General features: G+C 49.0%; 1 protein-coding gene across 2 annotated transcripts in view; it reads left to right on the top strand.

Moving 5' to 3' along the window:
• LRIG1 (leucine rich repeats and immunoglobulin like domains 1) overlaps nt 1-20449 on the top strand; it is a 113622-nt gene that overhangs the window by 47759 nt on the left and 45414 nt on the right. For both annotated transcript variants that reach the window (XM_040246606.1, XM_040246607.1), the window contains exon 3: nt 1895-1969. In XM_040246606.1, the coding sequence (XP_040102540.1) occupies nt 1895-1969 (75 nt within the window). The remainder of the gene's footprint in view (nt 1-1894; nt 1970-20449) is intronic.

The raw sequence follows: 20449 nt of genomic DNA, 5'->3' as shown, positions 1-20449 counted from the left end.
CCCAGAGCCACTGCCTTTTACTGCTGGTGACCTCAGTTAAATTACTTAACATCTTAGTGATTCAGTTTCCTCATTGGTACAATGGAACTGTTAATGGGGCCTGCCTAGTAGGGCTCTAAGGACAGATTAATATATAGAAAAGCCTTCAAGAGTCAGGCCTGGCACATAATAAGCCCTCAGTAAGTTAACTGCTGCTATTATTATTATGACCTGCTCGCCCCACCCCCCCACCCCCACCCCGCGCATCTGTGTTTTAGAATGAATCTCTAAGAAATGAGTTTATAAGCAAGCTGCCTTCTTGGCAACAGGCCCTTGACCTTAGCTTTCCTTGCCCTGGTAAGACCTGAGGATCTCGTCAAGGAATACGTACATTTATGGTACTGTGAAAATTTATTAGTAGAGATTCCGACAGATGGTGAGTTTTCAGCATCCCTGTACCAAGATCACAGCAGGGATGGAGAGAGAAAAGGTGAAGCAGAAGCAGTCTGCTTTAGGGGCAGTCAGATAAGAGACTGTTAAAGTAATTAATCGTCTACTTCAGCACACAAACAGGGCCCTTTAAGTGGAGAAAGGCTTTGCCACGTGATACAGATCTGCTTTCTCTCCACCAGATGCTTCAGTCATGAAGCTGTTGAAATAGACATTTTGTGTCCCTTAGCCCAGTAATTGCCAGGCTTCATCTCTAACCAGCTTTGGCACTGAAGAAAGCGAATGGGATAATTCAAGGCCTTTTCCTCCCCCTCCCCATTCATTCCATAAAAGATGGCAGACAACCAGATTATTCTATTCAAGCAAATACTCGCTGTAAACTTGTATGAATACAGCTGTCATTTCAGTGGCCTTGTCTTCAAACCGTAATTGGATGCTTTGTGTAAGACATACTGTGTAAAAAACAAGAATAAGATAAACCAGCATTATCCTTGATTCTGCATCTCAGATACCATTTCTTTCCAGCCCGTCCCCCGTCAAAAAGCCTGATCACCATGCTTTGGCTATCCTAAGGATTTCAGGGCTCACTTTGCAAATCTGATTTTGAAGTCTCTTCCCCAATTTGGAAATACATATCCATGTAAGGAAGCTGGATTCCAGAGCCTCTGGGGATGGCCCAGGCGAGCGGTGTTCTGGCTTTTGGTCTTCCCCTTCCATTAAGAGTTGAGAATTATGGAAGTACAGATATAGAATAGTCAAGAGGGAAGGGTGCTTGGGGAGCATCTCTGGTCTGCAGAGGATTTTTAGATTGTCTGCGTGCAAAAGTGTGTGTGTGTGTGTGTAGATATATTCCTGGAAGACACATCTGGAGGCTTCCTCAGAGTTCAGAGAAGCTGGAATTGCAAGTAGCTAAGAACCTCCAAGAACCAGTCATTGGTTCATGTGTCTCCAGCACCAGGAACACCCCCCACAGGAGTGCATGAATCTGTGGCTTTGGGTGCAAGCGTGTGGCCCTTTGTTGAGGGCAGAGCCATGTCGTGGACCTGTACAAAGCAACTGGGGGAGGAGGATGATCCCAGTTGGAGTGGGCTCTGATCCTTCAGCCCCCGAGGAGCACTCTCAGTGATGGTCTTGGGGAGCTGTTGTTTCATTTCGTGCATCTCCACCTGTGTTCATAGTTCCTTGTCTGTTAGTCTTGATTTCTGAGCTAGAGTGGAAGCTCCTAGACAACAGGGGACATGTCCTGAGTGTGTTTATTCCTAAACTATGAGTGTGGTACATAGTGTTTATGACCTGGCATAACTTCTCTCCTATTAAAAACTTGCTTTTAGATTCTCGTATTCAGCGTTACAGCATAGCATTTTGCCCAGGGCCATTTTTTTAAAAAACGTCCTTGTATATCTGTAATTTCATACAACTGATTTTAATGATGTAACTGATTCATTTCTTTTTGTTGTCATTACAGGTACCTCAATAACAATGAGTTGACAGCCATACCATCCCTGGGCGCTGCCTCATCTCATATAGTCTCTCTCTTTCTGTAAGTTGTACCATTTGGGAGACCCTGGGCTGTGTGGGGAGGCCGTGGTATCATGTTACTGACATTGGGTATCAGGGAAACTCCTATTCCTGGGCTCACTGGAAAACATGGTCTTACTCCACGTGCCTCTAGTGATCATGACAAATGTATTGCTTGCTGTTTTGGGGCGTGCAGAATTAAAACCTGGAAGTTTTGCCTCATCTCTGGCTTGGCAGGAAATTATCTTAGTACCCAGGGGTACTAAATGTCTTGTTCCTAATGGATAAGCTGGCAGTTTGAGTGCCTAAACTGAACTTAAAGAACACTGTATAAGTGATGAGACAGCAGGCTCATCTTTGTGGCAGTAACTTTGATAATGTGACTCAGCTCACTTTCAGGGCTTAAAAAAAAAAAACGCAGCAGGCTTCTGACATTAGCATAAAAGGAAGGATTTCTTTGTCCTGGTCAAGTGTTACACAGCATAAAACCCGTCGACTATTATAGACAACACAGTGGAACTGAGAAAGGGACTAAAGGGACCTCAGTGAGAAAGAAAGGGAGATGCCCTGGGAACGTCATTGTTGGGGCCAAGAAGTACCCTGTAGGGTAGTTAAGTACTGGCAGTTACCGCACTTCTCCAGCAGTCAGACAGAGGTGCTCGCTTGTGTGAAACTCACCCAGAGGTCTTTCCAGATACACCAGTCACAAGTCCAGCTATTTTCTAGACCAGCTTTTATTGGCAGCGTCCCCAGCAGAACACCTCCCTCTTCACGCCAAATTTCCTGTTTCCACTCCAGCCCGGCCAATTTTTATTTGATTGTGATTTTTCTGGTGTTATAACTTGTCCGATCACCTGGAGGTATCTTTTCTGACACTGACCTGAGCAGAGTGACTTGGGGAGAAGGCTTCATCTGTCCGATAACTAGTGTGGCTTACAGGTCTCTGGGTTTTCCTGGCTGCAGGGCCTGTGTTCAGAAGATGGCCCAGCCTTGGGAAACACAGTCTTGGTTTTAACCCTTTTCCAGGTGTTGTGGGGTTGGGGAGCAGGGGCTTAGAATTGTGACCCAGCCCTGTGTCCTGAACAAACGGCTTCATCTCTCTGAACCTCATTTTCCTCATCTGTAGGATGTGTTCCTGTTCCCCTTGTGTTGGACACGTAGGGGCAGTGAGTCCACAGTGCGAGGGGAGCATGAGGTATAGGAAACTCCTAATGTCTTGCACAAGCCAGAATAGGTGTTTGACAGCCGGCAGTGGCTACTGGCTGGTGGCTAGTTGTCACCTGGCCCCTTGGTCCTTGGCATGGTCTCACCTTTAGGGCCGCAGGGTCTGCGAGTCACTTCTTGTACCTGTGGAGTGCTGGAATGATGTGTATAGCTCTTTGTCCCAAGATGATCAGTCAGGGATCTAATTTTCTTGTTGCACCTGTTTGGCCCATGGTGTTCTAGCATCTGGAAAGTGTTTCATTGCTGGTTAAATGAGTTATCCGTACCTGAGGCCAGTTAAGGACATGTCAATCCCTGGTATGTTTATAGAGCAACGCACCGGAAGATGCTTCTAATGCCTGGCTATTCAAAGGACCATTCCTGGCCCAGCAGTGTGCTGTCAGTACCGAGCTCATTAGAAAGGCAGACTCCCGGGCCTCATCCCAGTCCCGCTGTCAGAAGCCGTTTTCACCGGCGCCCCTGGCCATTGGCCCATTCATTCAAGGTTGAGAAGCACGGCTTCCCCACCCCTTGTTCTTCACTTGGTTGGGAAGCCCAGGCCACAGAGACCATCTTTATGTTACCAGACAGGAAACCAAGGCTGCCTGAGCGCCTGTAAGTTGCGCAATAGAGCGGTGAATGGAGGCGGCACACGCATGCCCATGCATGGCTCCTCTCTCCCCCCACATGGGGGGCAGGAGCGTGGCAGGTGACTGTGACCTGCCCCGTGCCAGGACGAGCAGGGCCCCCCGTTTGCCCTGAGGCCTGTGGCGCTGTGAATCACTCCTTGCTCTGCTAACTAAAAATACATTTCTGTTCCTTGGCCCAGGTGTCTGAAGCAGGGGGGCTGGTTGGCCTTGTTCCTGCTATTCCATTAGACAGCGTTAAAATATGTAAAGTAGGAAGGAAAAAGAAAAAAAGGCTCCCTCCCAATTCTGATTCAGTTTGGAAAATGCAGGTTTATATTGGCAGATACTCCCTTTGGCCTGAAGCTGAGCTCCATGTAACTTGGTCGGTGAATTCTCTGAAATGACAGACGCTGAAGGGTCTTTACCTTCCTTCTATCTAAAGAACCTGTGTTCCCCGATCTTAGACTCGTGGATTTACTGCCTGAGAGTCAGGCTAGCAGCATTACATCACAGTAGCAGAATTATAGATAAATTTGCTGTCTTCCTTCATGCCTTCCTGTATCTCCTAAGTGAGTTGCGCAAAGAGCAGGGGAGAGCAGACAGCAGATGAGTGTGACTTTTCTCACCCTGACCTCTAAGAAAACATCTCGCATCTCCATCCATCCACGGTTGATAATTCCAACAGTTCAGGCTGGGGGGTTTCTTTGTTTTCTTTTTTAAAGATTTATTTTATTATTTACGGCTGTGCTGGGTCTTGGTCGCTGCTAAGTCATTTCTTCAGCTGCAGCAGTCGAGGGATACTCTCTAGTTGCAGTGCACGGGCTTCTCACTGTGGAGGTTTCTCTTGCGGAGCACGGGTGCGCAGGCTTCAGTGGTTGCAGCCCCTGGGCTCTGGAGCACTGGCCCGTGGGCTTGCTTAGTTGTTCCACGGAATGTGGGATCTTCCCAGATCTGGAATTGAACTTGTGTCTCCTGCATTGGCAGGTGGATTCTTTACCACTGAACCAGCAGGGGAGCCCACCATTCAGGCTTTGAAGGGCAAGTTTTGCTGGTATGTTGTGGTTTTTCAGAAGAATAGCAGTAAAAGGTGTCACGTATTCAACAAACATGTAGTAGGAACCTCTGTGCTCCTGCAGCTGGAGCCCAGAGTGACCTGGGAAAGACACAATACTATCACACGTAGAAGGTTCCTGGTGTGTTGTCTGCGGACATGATAGGTCAGTTAGCTTAATCAGCGTTCACCTTGGTAGCTCTTACAGTCTCCAGATTCTCCCCTTCCTGGGCAGGGGGAGGAGGAGGAGATAAATAATCAGAACTTGCCAAGGGACCATATGGCTGAGGAGCTGGGCCACTTTCTGGGGATAATGCTGTAGGCAAGTGGGTCAGGGGAAAGAGGGGGACCAGGCAGATATCCACCTGTTGATCTCTGATGATACTGTGAGCAGGGACAACGTGCTTTTTCCTCATCTGGTGGATGAAGGGGTTGAAATACTCACAAAAGTACACTTGGAGCTTTTATATCTCTTCCATGACCAGGAAACTGAGAGTTGAGGCAATAATGTCACAAAAGAAACACTGACCCTGCTGTCCCATAACTGCTCTTGCTGCCTTATGTCTTTTAGGACAGACAGCAGCTTTGTGGTTTTCAGTTCAGACACCTGTGATGAGGGACTTTTGCCTCTGGATTTTGTTTGCCTGTCCAGGTCAGCACTTCATCTCTGTGTTTGGTTTCTTGTCTCCCGAGTCTGTGTCAGTAACCCTAGTCCCTTGCTCACGTGAGAGCTCTCATCACCCACATACCAGCACCCTGCTTTGCTGAGGTCACACTTGGGAGGACTGTGTGGGAAAAGGGTTTGTTTCAAGGCTGGCTTTACTATTAGGGCCTCAAGGCAGAGTTTTCTAGAGCTTTTGGGAACTGGAGTCCTTCAGGAAGATTTCAGTTGGTTAACAATTTCTGATTAAAGGAATCTAATTCAATTAATGCATTTGTCAAAGAGCAGATTTTTATTTGCATTGTGTTCTGCAGATAAGGACAAAGCCATTTGTCCTTAATAACCAAAAAGCATTAAACTCAAGGAAAGCTTTTAATAGGATTGGGTTGGAGTGAGGGAGCTAGATTTCATGAAATGCTTCTCAGAAAAAGAAACAGACTTTTGTTCAGTGGGGGCAGACTCTGCTGGTAGATTTTCACGTTTGAGTTTTTTCTTTCTTTCTTTCTAATTTGAAGTCCAGGAAACTCAAGTTACAATTCCCACAGCAATAGTAATTTCATGTGATGCATAAGTGACATTTCTGGGGAAGAAAAATTTCCGCTTTTCCTGTGGTGTTACTGCCCTTGTATCATTGGGGAGATTGGTTCCAGTGGAAATGGTTCGGTGTGGGTTTTTTGTTTTTTTTTTCCCTTCAGCCCTAGGAGTAAAACGCTTGCTGTAAAACCAACTTGAGTTGTAAAGCCCAGCAGCTTTGTTTCATGTGTATTAGCTGTAGGGTGTTAGCCATGTGGCCCTCGGCTTTGTCCACGTAACTTCTTTTCCTCTTGGTGGTGTGCTTTGGACCCTGTCCCTTACCCATGTTTCATGGCTTCCTCTCCCCCTCCTTTGGCCTCGATCAGGTAAGGAGATCTAGGCTAAGACTCCTCAAACACTGTTACCTGTGACTTTGTAATTGTGCTGTTAAAATCCTTAGGTCTATGTTGCATTTGAAAACACAGCAAAATATTAATCTTTTACTTCAAATCTGGGGGAAATAAACTTTTCTGAAAGCTTTTTTTTAATTGAGAGAAAACTAACATAAAACACTGTTTTAAACAAATTTCAGGTGTACATCCTCAAAAACAACACACCCCTCAACACAATCTAATTTCAGAACGTTGTCATCACCCCGAAATAATACCCCTACTCCTTAAGCAATCACCTCCCTATCCCCACCCTCTCAGCTTCCTGAAAACTCATATTTTTTTTCTTCTTTTGAGTAAAGTATTTTTCTCTCCTATTAGCAAATGTACCTGGAAGACTTAGAATTGAATCATTTAAATAAAAATATCAGAAGCAGAATGAACTATGCAGTTGCGTATTTTGCCATGACCTCTTAACTGAAGAAAAACTAATTAAAGGCATGGAGCATTTAGCATTACTTTATTGTTAGTTACAGAGAATAAAACCTGGAAGGGACGAAACCTGCTGTCCTGTCTGTGACCCCACTTGGAGCCAGTTAGATGGAAGGAGCACTGGGTGGGACTAAGGGACCCCAAGGCTGGGAAGGATGGAGCGAACTCTTCTGGGCCAGGTCTGCTGCGGACGGAAAATCAGTAGTGACATTAACTCTCCCTCTGCCTAGCAAACCCTCTAGAAGAAAGGGGCTGGATCAGTCTTCTTTGCAGGCTCATTCATGGGCAGATGAGGTCACATTAAAGAGTAATTGAAAAGCGAGAGCCTTAACGCAAGGCTGCTTCCTGGTGAGGACCTGGGCTGCTTCCCTGTGCTGGAATCCGTGTCCCTGAGGGCCCAGCCCAGGAGCCAGGGAAAAAGGAGCCCCGGACTCCTCTTCAGAAAATTCGGCTAGGCTTTGGGACCTGAGCGGAGACTGTTAGTAATCAGGTGAAGTTTTACTGAGTAATAAATAGTTTCTGGGCATTGCTAAAGCCGTGTGTGGGTGTAGCTTGGGTTCAGGCCTCTTGCCTTTACTTTACTCTGCTGCCCTTGAAACTTTCTCTCTGTTGCTTCACCTGGAAGAAGGTCATCATTTGTAGACATAATAGTTGATGCTGAAATCTTTTTTTTTTACCATGATGTTTTTCCCCCAAGTGTGAAATCATAGCTTGTCTTAAAAAGTTGACTGGTAACCTTGGACGGCGGAGCTCTTTACATCACGTTACAGAGGCGGGCCTGTGGGGAGTACAGGTTTGTGTAAGGCAGACATCAGAATTCTCCCCAAGGTGAAGGGTTACCCATCCTTCCTCTGGGGGAACTTGCTGGACCATCCATGAATCATCAGGTTAAGAGTGGACTGAACCAAGTTTAAGAGAAAATGGGCAGTTTTCTCCCCCTGTTTCTGCTTCTGAACCATGTCCTGCAATAATAACCTAGTTTAGCCTTGCTAGTGAAGGAAGTCCAGTCAGCTAGCACATTGGAATAAAAGAACCCCCGGTGGACTCTTGGCATCTTATTTGCTGTGGGTTTTTGGACACGCTCTCTTCAGGATCATGGAGTTGGTAGTGACTGAAATGCTTTAGGGAGAAACTGAACATTGTGCTTAGTCCCTCAGTTATGCCTGACTCTTTGTGACCGCATGGACTGTAGCCCTCCAGGCTCCTCTGTCCATGGGATTCTGCAGACAAGAATACTGGAGTGGGTTGCCATGCCCCTCCTCCAGGGGATCTTCCCAACCAGGGATTAGACCCAGTTCTCTCCATTTGAGGCAGATTCTTTACCATCTGAGCAACCAGGGAAGCCCTGGTTTGAAAGGCTGTAAGTCAAGTGTGAATGTCCCAGTTCAGATCCCAGATGCTGAAGGGAAGCCAGGGCCCTCGTCAGAAGACAGCACAACAGGAAAATATACATAAAGCGGGGGCTTCAGTTCCTTTTCTGTGTCTTCAGAGATGTGCTAACCTTCTGGCTTTCTTGTCCAGAGTTCTCTGGGTGCATGTGAACGAATTCTTTACTCTGGATGAAATGTCACACCCATTACCTTGGGAGACTGTGGCTTCGCCATCACCTGTGTGGTTCTCAAACTGGACCATTTACCAGAATCGCCTAGAAGGCTCCCTGGACCATAGGATGGCTGGGTCCCGGCCACAGTTTCTGGTACAGCAGGTGTGGGTGTGGTGTGATTACGGAATTTGCTCTACTCGCAAAGTCCTGAGTGGTGCTGATGCTGCTGATCTGGCAACCCCTGCCCTTCTTTTGAGAACCACTACCTGAACATCTTTAGTGGTGGGTGGGGGTGAGAGACTCCTTACTAACCAAGCTGCTCAGCTGTTGGAGGGCAGTAAATGATTTAAACAAATTCCCCATGTCATGAGTGTGGGCACGGGCATTTATTTGGGATGGTGGGGCTCCAAGCCCTGGTTGAGGTCTTTATTTCTGAGGAAAGTGCTGAGAGTGGACATCAAGCAGGCGCGGGCAGCACAGCTCTACCTGCTGACAGTGATCACACAGGTCTCCCCATCAGACCTTCACGAGTTCCTGGGAGCCGCTCAGCAAGCACCCACTCCTGGCAGGAGACCTGCTCCTACCTCCCACCTCGGTGTTGGGTGTTGCAGCCCTCCTTATAGCCTGCATCCCTGGACAGGAGGGCCCGGGCCGGGAGCTGCTGTTAGTACCACTTACCTTTCTGCAGATTATCAGTCACTGTTATCAGATGAAACTTTGCCCTCAACTAAGACTTGAGTGGTGCTGCTCTGTGCCAGGCGGAAGTTAAAAGGAACATCTGAAAGACAAGCACAGCAGTGCTGTCGGCCTTGATGGGGGATCAGAATGTGGGGCCCACACCTTCCTCCCACCCCGAGTTGTCCGCTCCCAAGTTGTGTGTGACCCCAGGCCTCGACTCGTTTGCCTGGCCTTCTGCCCTGGGGAGGCTGTCGTCCAGGCTGTCAGTGGTTACAAGAACTGAAAGGAAAGCGGAGGAAGTGAATGTCAGGGTGCAGGGCCATGTGCAAGGCCGAGGAGAGGAGTGCCAGCGCGTGCCCCACGTGGAGCCCAGGGCTGATGAACGTGCCTTGCACACTGGAGCCCCTGCCCTTGAGGGATTCCGTCTTGCTACAGAGAAAGATGAGTAAACCAGCAGTTGCCATACGCAGTCAAGGCCTGGGGAGTGTCTCGGGGGCTTCTCACCACCGTCACTGATGGGCTACAAGACAAGGAAGATTCCCAGACGAAGTGACCTTCTGTGGCTCCCCTTTCTTGCCCCCCGTATGGGAACGTTGGTTATGGGCTTCAAGGTGGGGCAGCACGGTGCTCAGCCAGCACGCTGGCCACTTGGAGGAGCAATGGGAGAAGTGTTCATAAGACATGGCTGGTTCCATGTTAAGAGGAGTTTCCTCCCCGCTCCCCACTCTTTCTTCTGTCAGCAGGCAGGCTGCTCCGAAGGGCCAGCACGCTGCTGCCGGAACCAGGGCGGGACCCTGGTTCTCAGACCCACAGCCACCTCAGATGCTGGACACGACCAGTGGGCCTCGAAACAGAAAGTTAAACACCCAGTTGACAAAGCAGCTCTCTGTCCTGTAAGCTTCCCCTGGATTCTGTAGTGTGGATCGCCTCTCGCCCGGAGTCTCGGGAGCCTTTCACTGGGAAAGGAGCCGTCGAGGCCTCTGAGGCAAGCCTGCCAAATGACACACAGCCCTGACTTGTCGTTTTCCTTCTCTATTCTTTCCTTATTTTTTTTTTTTTTCCTCTCTCTCTCTTTGAGAGTGGGGGTGGCGAGGCAGCCAGATGAGCGGTCCATATGCATATCATTTGCTGAAAAAGTGAAGCAAACTCCAGCTGTGGGGTCTGGGGAACGGAGGAAGGGGCGTGCCCATGGAGTAGCAACTTGGTCATGGAAGACACTGCCTTTTGTTGGGAACTCGGTAGCTTAGGGTCTGTTGGCCAGAGCTGGCCTTCATGGTGTGTCTGGCTCTTTTTACCCCACTCTGTCTCATTTTTTCTGATGACCATGTAAGCTTTAAATAGAGTCCCAGATCCAGTGGGAATGGGGTGCGGGTGTGGTGTGGATGGTCTTGGAGGGAAGTGGATGCTGACCCGGCAGTACCGGGAAGGGACGGGGAGCTGCCTGGTCGGTTGCACAACCTCCCGTGTGAGAGGAGCTGGCCCCCGCCCGTGTCCACAGCCTCCTTCCAGCCGGCCTGTTTCCTCCCCCTCCTCCCCCGCACCCACTTCCTGCAGGTGGCTTCTGTAATCCACTTACCCCAAGGGAAGGCTTGCCAGCGTGTGTACCTAATCCGAAAATGGCTGGCTCGACTTTGACCCCCATGGTGACCTTGCAAAGCAGACTGGGCCGATTGTGTCAGCTCACACCTGGGAGCCATTTTCAGCTTTTACAGCCCAAGTGGAAGAAATGTGTTTGCATTTATGCCGGGCCTTCCTTTCAGGAGGCCTGTCATTGTTAGGCCATGTGGACGGAATATTAGACTCCCCCGGCCTGTTCAAAGGCAGGAGTTTTAAAGACGGGTCAGTTTACCCAGTGTATTTAAGCTGAGTCGTACGAAACTGTCCGGTTTTGTAGTTCAGAAATGCTCAAAGCATCCCCAGACTCGTGATGGTTCAGCCTCTTGAGACAGAAAATTGTGACAGTTTCTGTATGTAGTCACAGATGTCGGCAGGCATTGTTGTGTGTCTGTGCCCAGGCCTCATCTCATTGTGTTGCCTCTGCAGGCCTAGGAGGCACAGGGTCTGTTGTTAAGCACTTTTTTACAGATGACACGCCGGAGGCACAGAGAGGGCAAGACACTTGCCTGAGGTCACACAGCAAGTGGCAGAGGTGAGACTTGATCTCATTTCTGTGCACCTCTGGGCTTCTTGCTCACTGTGTAGGGGGACATGTGTGGTCTGGGAACCTGGGAGGGTCTTGTCATTTCATGTGCTGACATTTCAGATTCTGTCAGGAGGGGAGTTTCTTTGGCCTGTAGCCGCAAGGCTCAGATGTGGCTCTCGGGCCTGGGTGAGAGGCTGTGCCCCATGAAGGGGATGCCTCTTTAGGTCGTGTTCCCACCTCTGAATGCTGAGAGGCCCTCAGTATGCTTTTCATCATCAGATGCAGAGTGGCGGGAAGCCCTCCTGAAGATCAGCCTGGCTGCCCCCTCACCCCCAGGCGCCCTCAGAGGCTGGCATCTGAGCTGCTGTGCTCTGCTCTCCCGTTTGGGTGCGGCGGGGCACGCGCCCTGCTGCCAGGCCTCCACAGCCCCCGGGCCTGTTCAGCTGTGCCCGCAGCTCCTCAGACAGTGGCTCTCTCCCCTCCGACATCACTTCAAGGCAAATTCCTCCAGCTTCCTCACTTCCTGGAAGCCTTTCAGACGCAAACGGCTGACATAAAGCTGCCAACGTGTGTTCTTTCTCCCCACTCCTTCAACAGGAGCAGGAAATCTGTGCCCAGGGTGGCAGGGCTGCAGGGCGCAGCCAGGTGGCACTCCCGGAGTGCCCTCTCTGGGGGCCACTGGTCTCTACTTGGCTGCGTGGCTGTAGTCTCTGGGGGCAAAGAAGCTTCTTTTCAGTGGGGAGGACTGTGAGAGGTGGGCGGCTGGAATCAGTTTGTAAAGAAAGGGCTCCTTCCCCTAGGAGTCTGGGGCGAGGGTGGTGTTAGTGTCTTCAGCTCACAGCGCCTCCTGTGTCACGAGGGCCTTGTAGAGACTGGTTTAGAGAACGCTGCCTCTGTCGCCCTGGGCCTTGGTTTGCTCACTCGTGCAATGATGTCTGCCAATACACCGAGCCATGGGGACTCACGAAACACTACGTGTCTCAGAGCAGGCTCTGATGTCTAGCGGAGGTGCGTCAGACGGAAGGCGTGGATGGAGCTGGCCTTGCTTTGGTGTCTGTGTGCCAGTGGAGGTTGGTGTTCTCCACACCAAGCCAGGAGGTTGGTGTTAGAAGCAGAGGCAGAGGCTTGTCACTTCCCTGAAAACAGACTCTACTTGCCGTTCCCCATTGTGGCTTGTTAACCTCCATCCGCGTGTACGTGTGTGTGTGTGTGTGTATGTCTGTGATGATTCACTTTCTCCTGTATTAATGCCTGCTGTGGGAACCGTTGCATGCACCGGGAGCGTTGGTTTCCCTTTTTTCTCATCACCAGGCAGAGGTGCAGCAGGGTAGAGCTGTGCAGGCGTCTCCCATCCTGCACTGCACAGCAGGAAGACCGAGGGGACTTGAACAAGCCTGGATGCCCAGGCTGCATCCCGGGGCAGGTTAAAGGAAAACCCTGGGACTTGGGGGCTGAGGGGTTGTTAGTGTTTTGGATTTTTTTTTTTTTTTTTTTTTTTTAGCTCCTTTCCAGGTCCTTTCCACGTGCAGGTAAAATTAATGAGTCACGGCTGGCTAATTCCAAGTGAAGGATTTTGTCTCTCTCTCCCCCTAATGCCTGTCACTTAAAATCCGTAGACTCCCCTGCCTTCCTCACCTTCGCACCTTCTTTTTCCTTTCTTTCTTTTTTTTCCAGTTGGTGGAAAAATAAATAAGAAGGCTGACTTTTAATTTAGTACTTATGATTCTGGAGTCCCTGTTAGAGGATTTAGTTACCTCTTTCACCACTGATTTAATGGAAAGATACTGCAAAGTTGGGCTTCCCTGGTGACTCAGATTGTAAAGAATCAGCCTGAAATGCAGGAGACCCAGATTTGATCCCTGGTTCAGGAAGATCCCCTAGAGAAGGAAATGGCAACCCATGCAATATTTTTGCCTAGAGAATTCCGTGGACACAGGAGCCTGGCAGGCTACACTGCATGGAGCTGCAGAGAGTCAGACACGACTCAGCAGCTAACAGTTTCTACTACAAGCTCAGCCCTTTAAAGTGAGTCGGGGATGCTTTCGGCGTCACGGTGTGTGGGACAGCCTGGTTGGCCTGGTGGGGCATGACCGCTCATGGTGATCACAGCACTTGACTGTGGGTTTGCCACTCAATCTAGATTATTTATTTATTTATTTTTACCTCCTGAAAGCCAGACGACCCATCTCTCATTTGAATTCTGCTTATAAATCAGAGGAGCCCCATTACGATAGTGGTGTTGGTGGCAGGGGGGGATCTCTTTATAGTAAAACAATAGGCAAAACTTATATCAGACTTTACAATAATCTTTTTCTTTATAATTCTGAAAGTAAGACTTTAAATTTTTTTTAATGTGGACCATTTTTAAAATCTTTATTGAGTTTGTTACAGTATTGCTTCTGTTTTGTGTTTAATGTTTTTTTGGCCACACAGTACATGGGATCTTAGCTCCTGACAAGGGGTCAAACCTGCACCTTCTGCGTTGGACAATGAACTCTTAACCACTGGACCACCCAGGGAAGTCACTGGACTTTACTCTTAATTAGGAAAAAAAAAAAAGAATATGTAAACATAAGATATAGGCAGTGAATGTTTCCTCCGATTCCACCGAAAAGCTGTACTGTAATACATCAAATTTCTGGTCCTGACATTCACTGTGGATAATTATTCATTGGTATTCTGTGAGGGTTGTGTTTGGAATTGGCCCCTTCAACAGGTCACAGAGTAACTAGAATTTTGGAAATAAGAGGGAAATTTTCCCTTGGACTTGTTGGGAATGTGACTTTTTCTTCAAGTGTCATTCTTTGCTTATGGAAAAGCAGTAGTTATCGGTGTGCAGAGTGAAGTTTTTCTGCCCCATAATTGTTGTTTGGTTTTGGGAGACAGCATGAGGACTGGCCCTTCCAGGGGTCCCCCTCCTCCTGGCCTTGCCGACAGCCACGATAAACCCTTTCACCACTCTAGGCTCTTCCCCCTCCCCATCATTCTCTAGTGTGTGTTAACAAGAGCCCTGATTTGGGGATGCTCCAGCAATTATGTGGTTCCAAGTAAGAGTCTCACGCCTGTCTTCACTTTCCCCTGTTCCCTGAAAAAGAATCCTAGCTCCTGGAAGGCTCAGGAAATTGTCCCAGGAGATGGATTCAGAAAACAAAGTGCTCTGCTCCATGGGTACCATCAGACCCGTTTCCTGGTGCGGCCACAGTCCGTACTATCCCTCTCTCGGTGGCCCCATGGTCACCGTGGAGAAGAGAAGACACACAGCCGTTCACAAAGACCCTGCCTGCCCCTCCTACGGCTGCTCCTTTATGGGCATTTGAGCAGAGACTGCTGTTGGTCCAGTGTCTGTTCACCTCCAACTGGACATGGGGTGTTGGGGCGACTCTTCTGCTGTCAGGAAAACCCCCTGTTCTTTACTTTTGTCAGGCTCTCACCCAACAAGGCACTTCCTACCTCTTGAATTCAGAATGCAAGCCATTCCCAGCATGGTGGGAACGGGCAGAAGCATCTCTCCAGTAAGCGTGGCCTCCCACTCAGCTTCCAGCCCTGCCTCTTCCAGACACACTGCTACAGGGCCTTCCACGAGCTGTGTTTCCTTTTCGGTCTTTGTTCCCTCAGCTGTGAGGAAAGACCCTGGTTCCACACCAGCCACACTTAGCCAGGGTGAAGGATACGCATGGCTACCTCCTCTCCCACAGGCCCCAGCTGGCACCTGGGCTGGGTATTCTCTGGAGCAAACCAGAGAACTTCTGTGGTGGGTGACCCACTAGCTGTAGAACCTGGGTTCCTCACAGAGGCTCAGATGCTTGAGTTCTGTCTCGTGGGCCAACTGCATACCCTTGTTGAGAAGCTGCTTAGATGGTACAGGGTTCACATGCTTCCTGGTTGCCACCAAACCTGAGACACGCTCCCCAGCTCTGAAGGGGTCCTCGCGGCCTCGGCTCCAGTAGGGTCAGGGTTTGGCCCTTCTCTTTCTCTCCAGTCTTCATCACCCTGCACGTCACACCTACCGCCCAGTGGGGTACCTGCCTCTCGGTGGCCCTCCAGTCAGTATTTGATGAGGAAATGAAGGATGGACCCTTTGTGGCTTCCCCATCACCTGTGGGGTAAATTCTCCACTCTTTCGGAGTTGGCACCAGTTCCTTTTCTTCCTGGCTTCTCACCACTTCCTGCCCCAAACTTTACATCACATTGCTCATGATGGGAGCCCTCACACCCCAGGGCTCTGCTTCCAGGCCTCGTTCATGTCACTTTGGTCTGGAATGGCTGTCCCTCCCTCAGCCTCCCCCCAATAGCGCTGTGTCTCCATATGTCGATGCGTCCATCACCTCCGTCTTTCTCTGACTCCTCGACTCCAGGGAGAAGGGGGTCGGCTATCCTGCGATCATGTTTACCTTTTTCTTACGGCAGCTGCACGTATAAGCACCCCATACACACTTGACTGAAGAAGTAAACTAAGGACTAAATGAATGGTTTAGTCCAAGAATAAGTGAGTATGAAGCTTAGGGCAGATATTGGTTAGTTTTAGAAATTTATCGTCCAGGTGAAGGGACACATTTGGGACAAGTAATAACAGAAATGGTCTTTTGGGGGACTTCATAGAAGGCCTGGTCTTTTCAGCTAGGAAAGAGGACTCATTTTCATTGATTTCTTGAAAATCTGAGCAGATGTTATAGGAGGAAAAGTAGTTGAAATTACCCTGTAAAAATCAGTGTGGCTTTGGGGAGATGTACGGGCCCAGGGGTCCCATTGCCCAGGTGTGAATCCTTATCCTGTTCTTTTCTAGTAGCAGCTTTGGAAACCTCGGTTGTTTAGACATGAAATTACCCTTACCCTGGAGGGTATGTCAGGAGAAGGGCTGTCTTGGTCTCCACTCACCTGTGAGGGTCAAATGATGATTGGGGAAAGGGTTCTGTCACAGTGAAGGTGGAGAATCCCTGCAGACCCCTCAGTGCGTCCATCCTGACCCAGTTACTACTCTGTAGTCAGGAAGTTCAGGAAACCCAGAGCTAAAGGTCAGCAGCCTCCTTTACCCCAGGATATGTAGAGCCTTTAATAATGAGGCGGTGCAGCGTGGTATCTCCCACATGAAATGAGCCCTTATTCTAAGAGTTGCTTTGTGAGGAAGGTGGTCTTGCAGTCACAAAAGTTTAGCAAATGCAGAATTGAGCAGAATGAGAGAGTACCTTTCCTGGACCTGCTTTGGGAGTCTGCCAGGACTGACAAGGGAGGAATATATGCAGCCCTTCCAGAGCCTCTTAGGCTGGTGTTCTAGGGATGGTGTTCTGAGAACCTTGTGTCTGGCAGGGCAGGCCTGACCCATGTCCACCACCATCTTAGTCAACTCCCAGCAGGCCCTCCTGCTTGGCCACAAAGTGCTGGATCTTGGCCCGATTACAAGACACTGAACTGAGCTGTAACTCCTGATATTCCAGACAGAAGGCAGTGTTCTTCCCAGCTACTTTTGTCAGCTACACATTTCTCACTGAGTCCACACTACCCCGTCCCCCCACCCCACAATTCCTTCCTAATCAGTGGAAAGTAGTTAAACAATTTATGCTTATCCCTAGATTTTGAAAATTTCACAGAGTCTGGCAGTATTGGGTGCTTGGCCCTTGGAACTGAGTCATACTAGATAGATTTCTGCTGGAAACCAAATGAGGTAGTAGGTAGGCTGTCTGATTCCACCATGAATTTCACTGGAGTTTCTGATTCCACTGTTTTGCCATGTTTCTGATGTTTAAATTAATCTTTTTATTTTGAGTTCATTGTGGATTCTCATGCTATTGTAAAAAATAACATTGACAGATCCTTGTATACCCTTAATGCAGTTTCCCCCAGTGACCACTGCTTGCAAAATTTCATACATACAGGATATTGACTTCAATACAGCCAAGATAAAGAACATTTCCATCCCCACAAGGATGTGTTGTGCTGCCTTTTAATACCCACATCAACTCTTTCCTGCCCTATACCTTTGACAATCTCGAATCTGTTCTCCATGTATATAATTTTTCATTTAAGGAATGTGATATAAGTAGATGGGGAAATAGATAGGGAAGCAATGGAAACAGTGACAGACTTTATTGGGGGGGGGCTCCAAAATCACTGCAGATGGTGACTGCAGCCATGAAATTAAAAGACGCTTACTCCTTGGAAGAAAAGCTATGACCAACCTAGACAGCATATTAAAAAGCAGAGACATTACTTTGCCAACAAAGGTCCGTCTAGTCAAAGCTATGGTTTTTCCAGTAGTCAAGTACGGATGTGAGAGTTGAACTATAAAGAAAGCTGAGCACCTGAAGAATTGATACTTTTGAGCTTTGGTGTTGGAGAAGACTCTTGAGAGTCCCTTTGCCTGCAAGGAGATCCAACCAGTCCATCCTAGAGGAAATCAGTCCTGAGTATGCATTGGAAGGACTGATGCTGAAGCTGAAACTCCAATACTTTGGCCACCTGGTGCAAAGAACTGACTCATTGGAAAAGACCCTGATGCTGGGAAAGATTGAAGGTGGGAGGAGAAGGGGACAACAGAGAATGAGATGGTTGAATGGCATCACCGACTCAATGAACATAAGTTTAAGTAGGCTCCGGAAGTTGGTGTTGGACAGGGAAGCCTGGCGTGCTGCAGTCCAAGGGGTCGCAAAGAGTCAGATACAACTGAGCAACTGAACTGATATAAATGGCTTCATACAACATCTCACCTTTGGGGACTGGCTTTTTTTCACTCAGTATAATTCTCTGGAGATGCATCTCGGTCATTGTGGTGTGTATCAGTAGTTGATTGCTTATTACTGCTGAGTAGTATCCGCAGTGTGAAGGGACTGTACTTGGCTTAGCTGTGCACCTTCTGAGGGACATCTGGGGTGTTTGCAGATTTGGGCTAATAAGAATAAAGTGGCTTTGAGCATTTTTCTGTAAGCATAAATTTCCATTCTGTGGGAGAAATGCCCTAGGGAATATTTGCTGCATTGTATGATACTTGTATGTTTAGATTTTTTAAAGAAGTGCCAAACTTTTTCAACATGGCTATACTGTCTTACATTCCTGCCAGCAGTGAACGATTTGGTTCTTCACAGTATGACCAGCGTTTGAAATTGAGAGTATTTTTTATTTTAGCCATTCGCAAGGTGTGTATTGATATTTCCTGGTGGTTTTAATTTACATTTCCCTAATGGCTAATGATGCTGCGCATCAGCTCATGTATTTATTTGCCATCTGTGTATTCTTTTTGAGTAATATCTGTTCATTTCTTTTGCCCATTTTCTAATTGGATTGTTTGGGGGGTTTTGCCATTGAGTTTTGAGAGTCTTTTATATATTCTAGATAATAGCTCTTTGTTGGATGTGTTGTTTGAAAATATTTTCTCCTAGTCTGTAGTTTGCCTTTTCATCTTTAACAGGATCTTTCCCGGAGCAAATGTTTTCAATTCTGGTAGAATTATAGTGTGTCAATTTTTAGCTTATGAATTGTGCTTGTAGTATCAAATCTAGAAAGTTGGTTTAGCTTGATATCCCCAAATATAGATTTCTCCTATGTTTTTTCTAAAAAGTCTTTTAGTTGACATTTGACATTGAGGTTCTTGATGATACATATTTTAAAACCTGAAGCATAGGAGAAGATTGCAGCTTGTGGCTTCATGAAAGGAACAGAGCAAGAGTGGGAGCCAGAGGGGGTGAGACGCTGAGGCCAGTGCCACTCTGATGCCGTAGCGAGTCTTGTTCCCCTAGCGTGGGTAAGGAGGACTGTTTTAGGAGCCAGCTCCATAATCCTGCCCATGCACATCCTCCACCCTCCCGGGGTACGGTCAGGCCGCATGCTGAAGGCTTGGGAAATTGCGTGGTAAGAGATATACTAAATCATATGATCGGAAGATCAGAAGTCTTCCAGATGGGGCAGGAAGCAGGCCTGGCTTTATTTGTAAAGGCCCATCAGTGGTGTCACTCTCTGGAGGCGGGAGGGTCTCAGCTTAGAGGCCACAGCCAAGTGCTGAAGCAGCTTCCTCCACGGCTGGAGCTGCAGAGCTGCTGGGCTGCTGGCAGGCAAGCCCACAGACAGCTGGCAATGGCCAACAGAGGGGGGGAGTCTCAGGAGCACCCCAGCAACCACAGGCCCGTCCCTGTCCTCATAGCCACGGGCCGTCTCCAGAGAGCAGTGTGGCCAGAGCCAGAGGGCAGCTGGACTTGCAGGCTGTTAGCTGGGGGACCCCAGAGCCACAGTGCACCCTCACTGAGGGTGGAGGAGGGGGTGTGCAAGTCTCTTCTGCTCCCTGAAAAGTACCCAGTTCTGTCTTTTGATACTGACTGCCTGAGGATGGAAGAACCGCTTTTGACACTCCTATTTAGGGCCTGCACTCGTCATCTTCAACATAAATAGAAAGGCCTGACGGGGCGCTGCAGCAGCTGTGTGCCGATGTACTGTGGCTTGAGGCTCTGGGGGGCGAGGTGTGTGTGAGTGTGAGAGGGACGGTGGGTGGTGGCAGAATGTGCACTTCCTCCATGTGTAGTCGGGTCCTGCCTCCGTAGGAACCGCAGGATCAGGGGTGGCCCTCGTGGATGCTGGGAAGATGGGGAGGCACAGGGTCCTGTCCAGAGAAGCCCGCCTCCCCAGGGTCGTTCTACCCATTCCTGTTAACAAGGCAGCTCCACACGCAGGTAGGAGGGTGGCATGAGGGGTCGTGTTGGGCTCAGTTCCGCTGCACTGCTTCCTGCTGGTTAGCCTTCCTGCACCTCATCAGCCCCATCTGTGAAATGGGGACGGTGACAGGGTCCACCTCTCGGGTGGTCGTGAAGATTGAATGCACTGAACCAGAGCCTGGTTCCTGGTGAGCAGGAATGGAGCCCTAGACGCGTTAGTCCTCGTCCAGCTCCTGTGTCTCCTGAGGATGAAGCGCGTGCCTCCTCGGCAGCTCAGCGGCCAGTCAGCCCCGTGTCCTGCCCTTTGCTTTGGCAGGTGGCGTGAGCAGTCTCCTGAGCGCCTGAGTCCTTTGGGCAGCCTGGTGGCCGAGGCTGCAATGGGAGCCCAGCCCAGAGAGGAGCGACATTAGGTTTCCTTTGGAAATGTTGAATGAGGCCTCCATGTTGTTCCTCTGCAGTGGTTGCGTTTTCTCAAGTCTTGAGTGGTAAGGTGGATGAGAAGGAAAAACCGCTTCCACTACGAGGAACTATTGACACAACCCACTGGTCTCAGGTCCCTGAGCGACC

This window comes from Oryx dammah, unplaced genomic scaffold (assembly GCF_014754425.2).
Source record: "Oryx dammah isolate SB20612 unplaced genomic scaffold, SCBI_Odam_1.1 HiC_scaffold_9, whole genome shotgun sequence".
In the NCBI taxonomy this organism is placed as follows: Eukaryota; Metazoa; Chordata; class Mammalia; order Artiodactyla; family Bovidae; genus Oryx; species Oryx dammah.
This window is presented reverse-complemented; position numbering and strand designations above follow the sequence as displayed.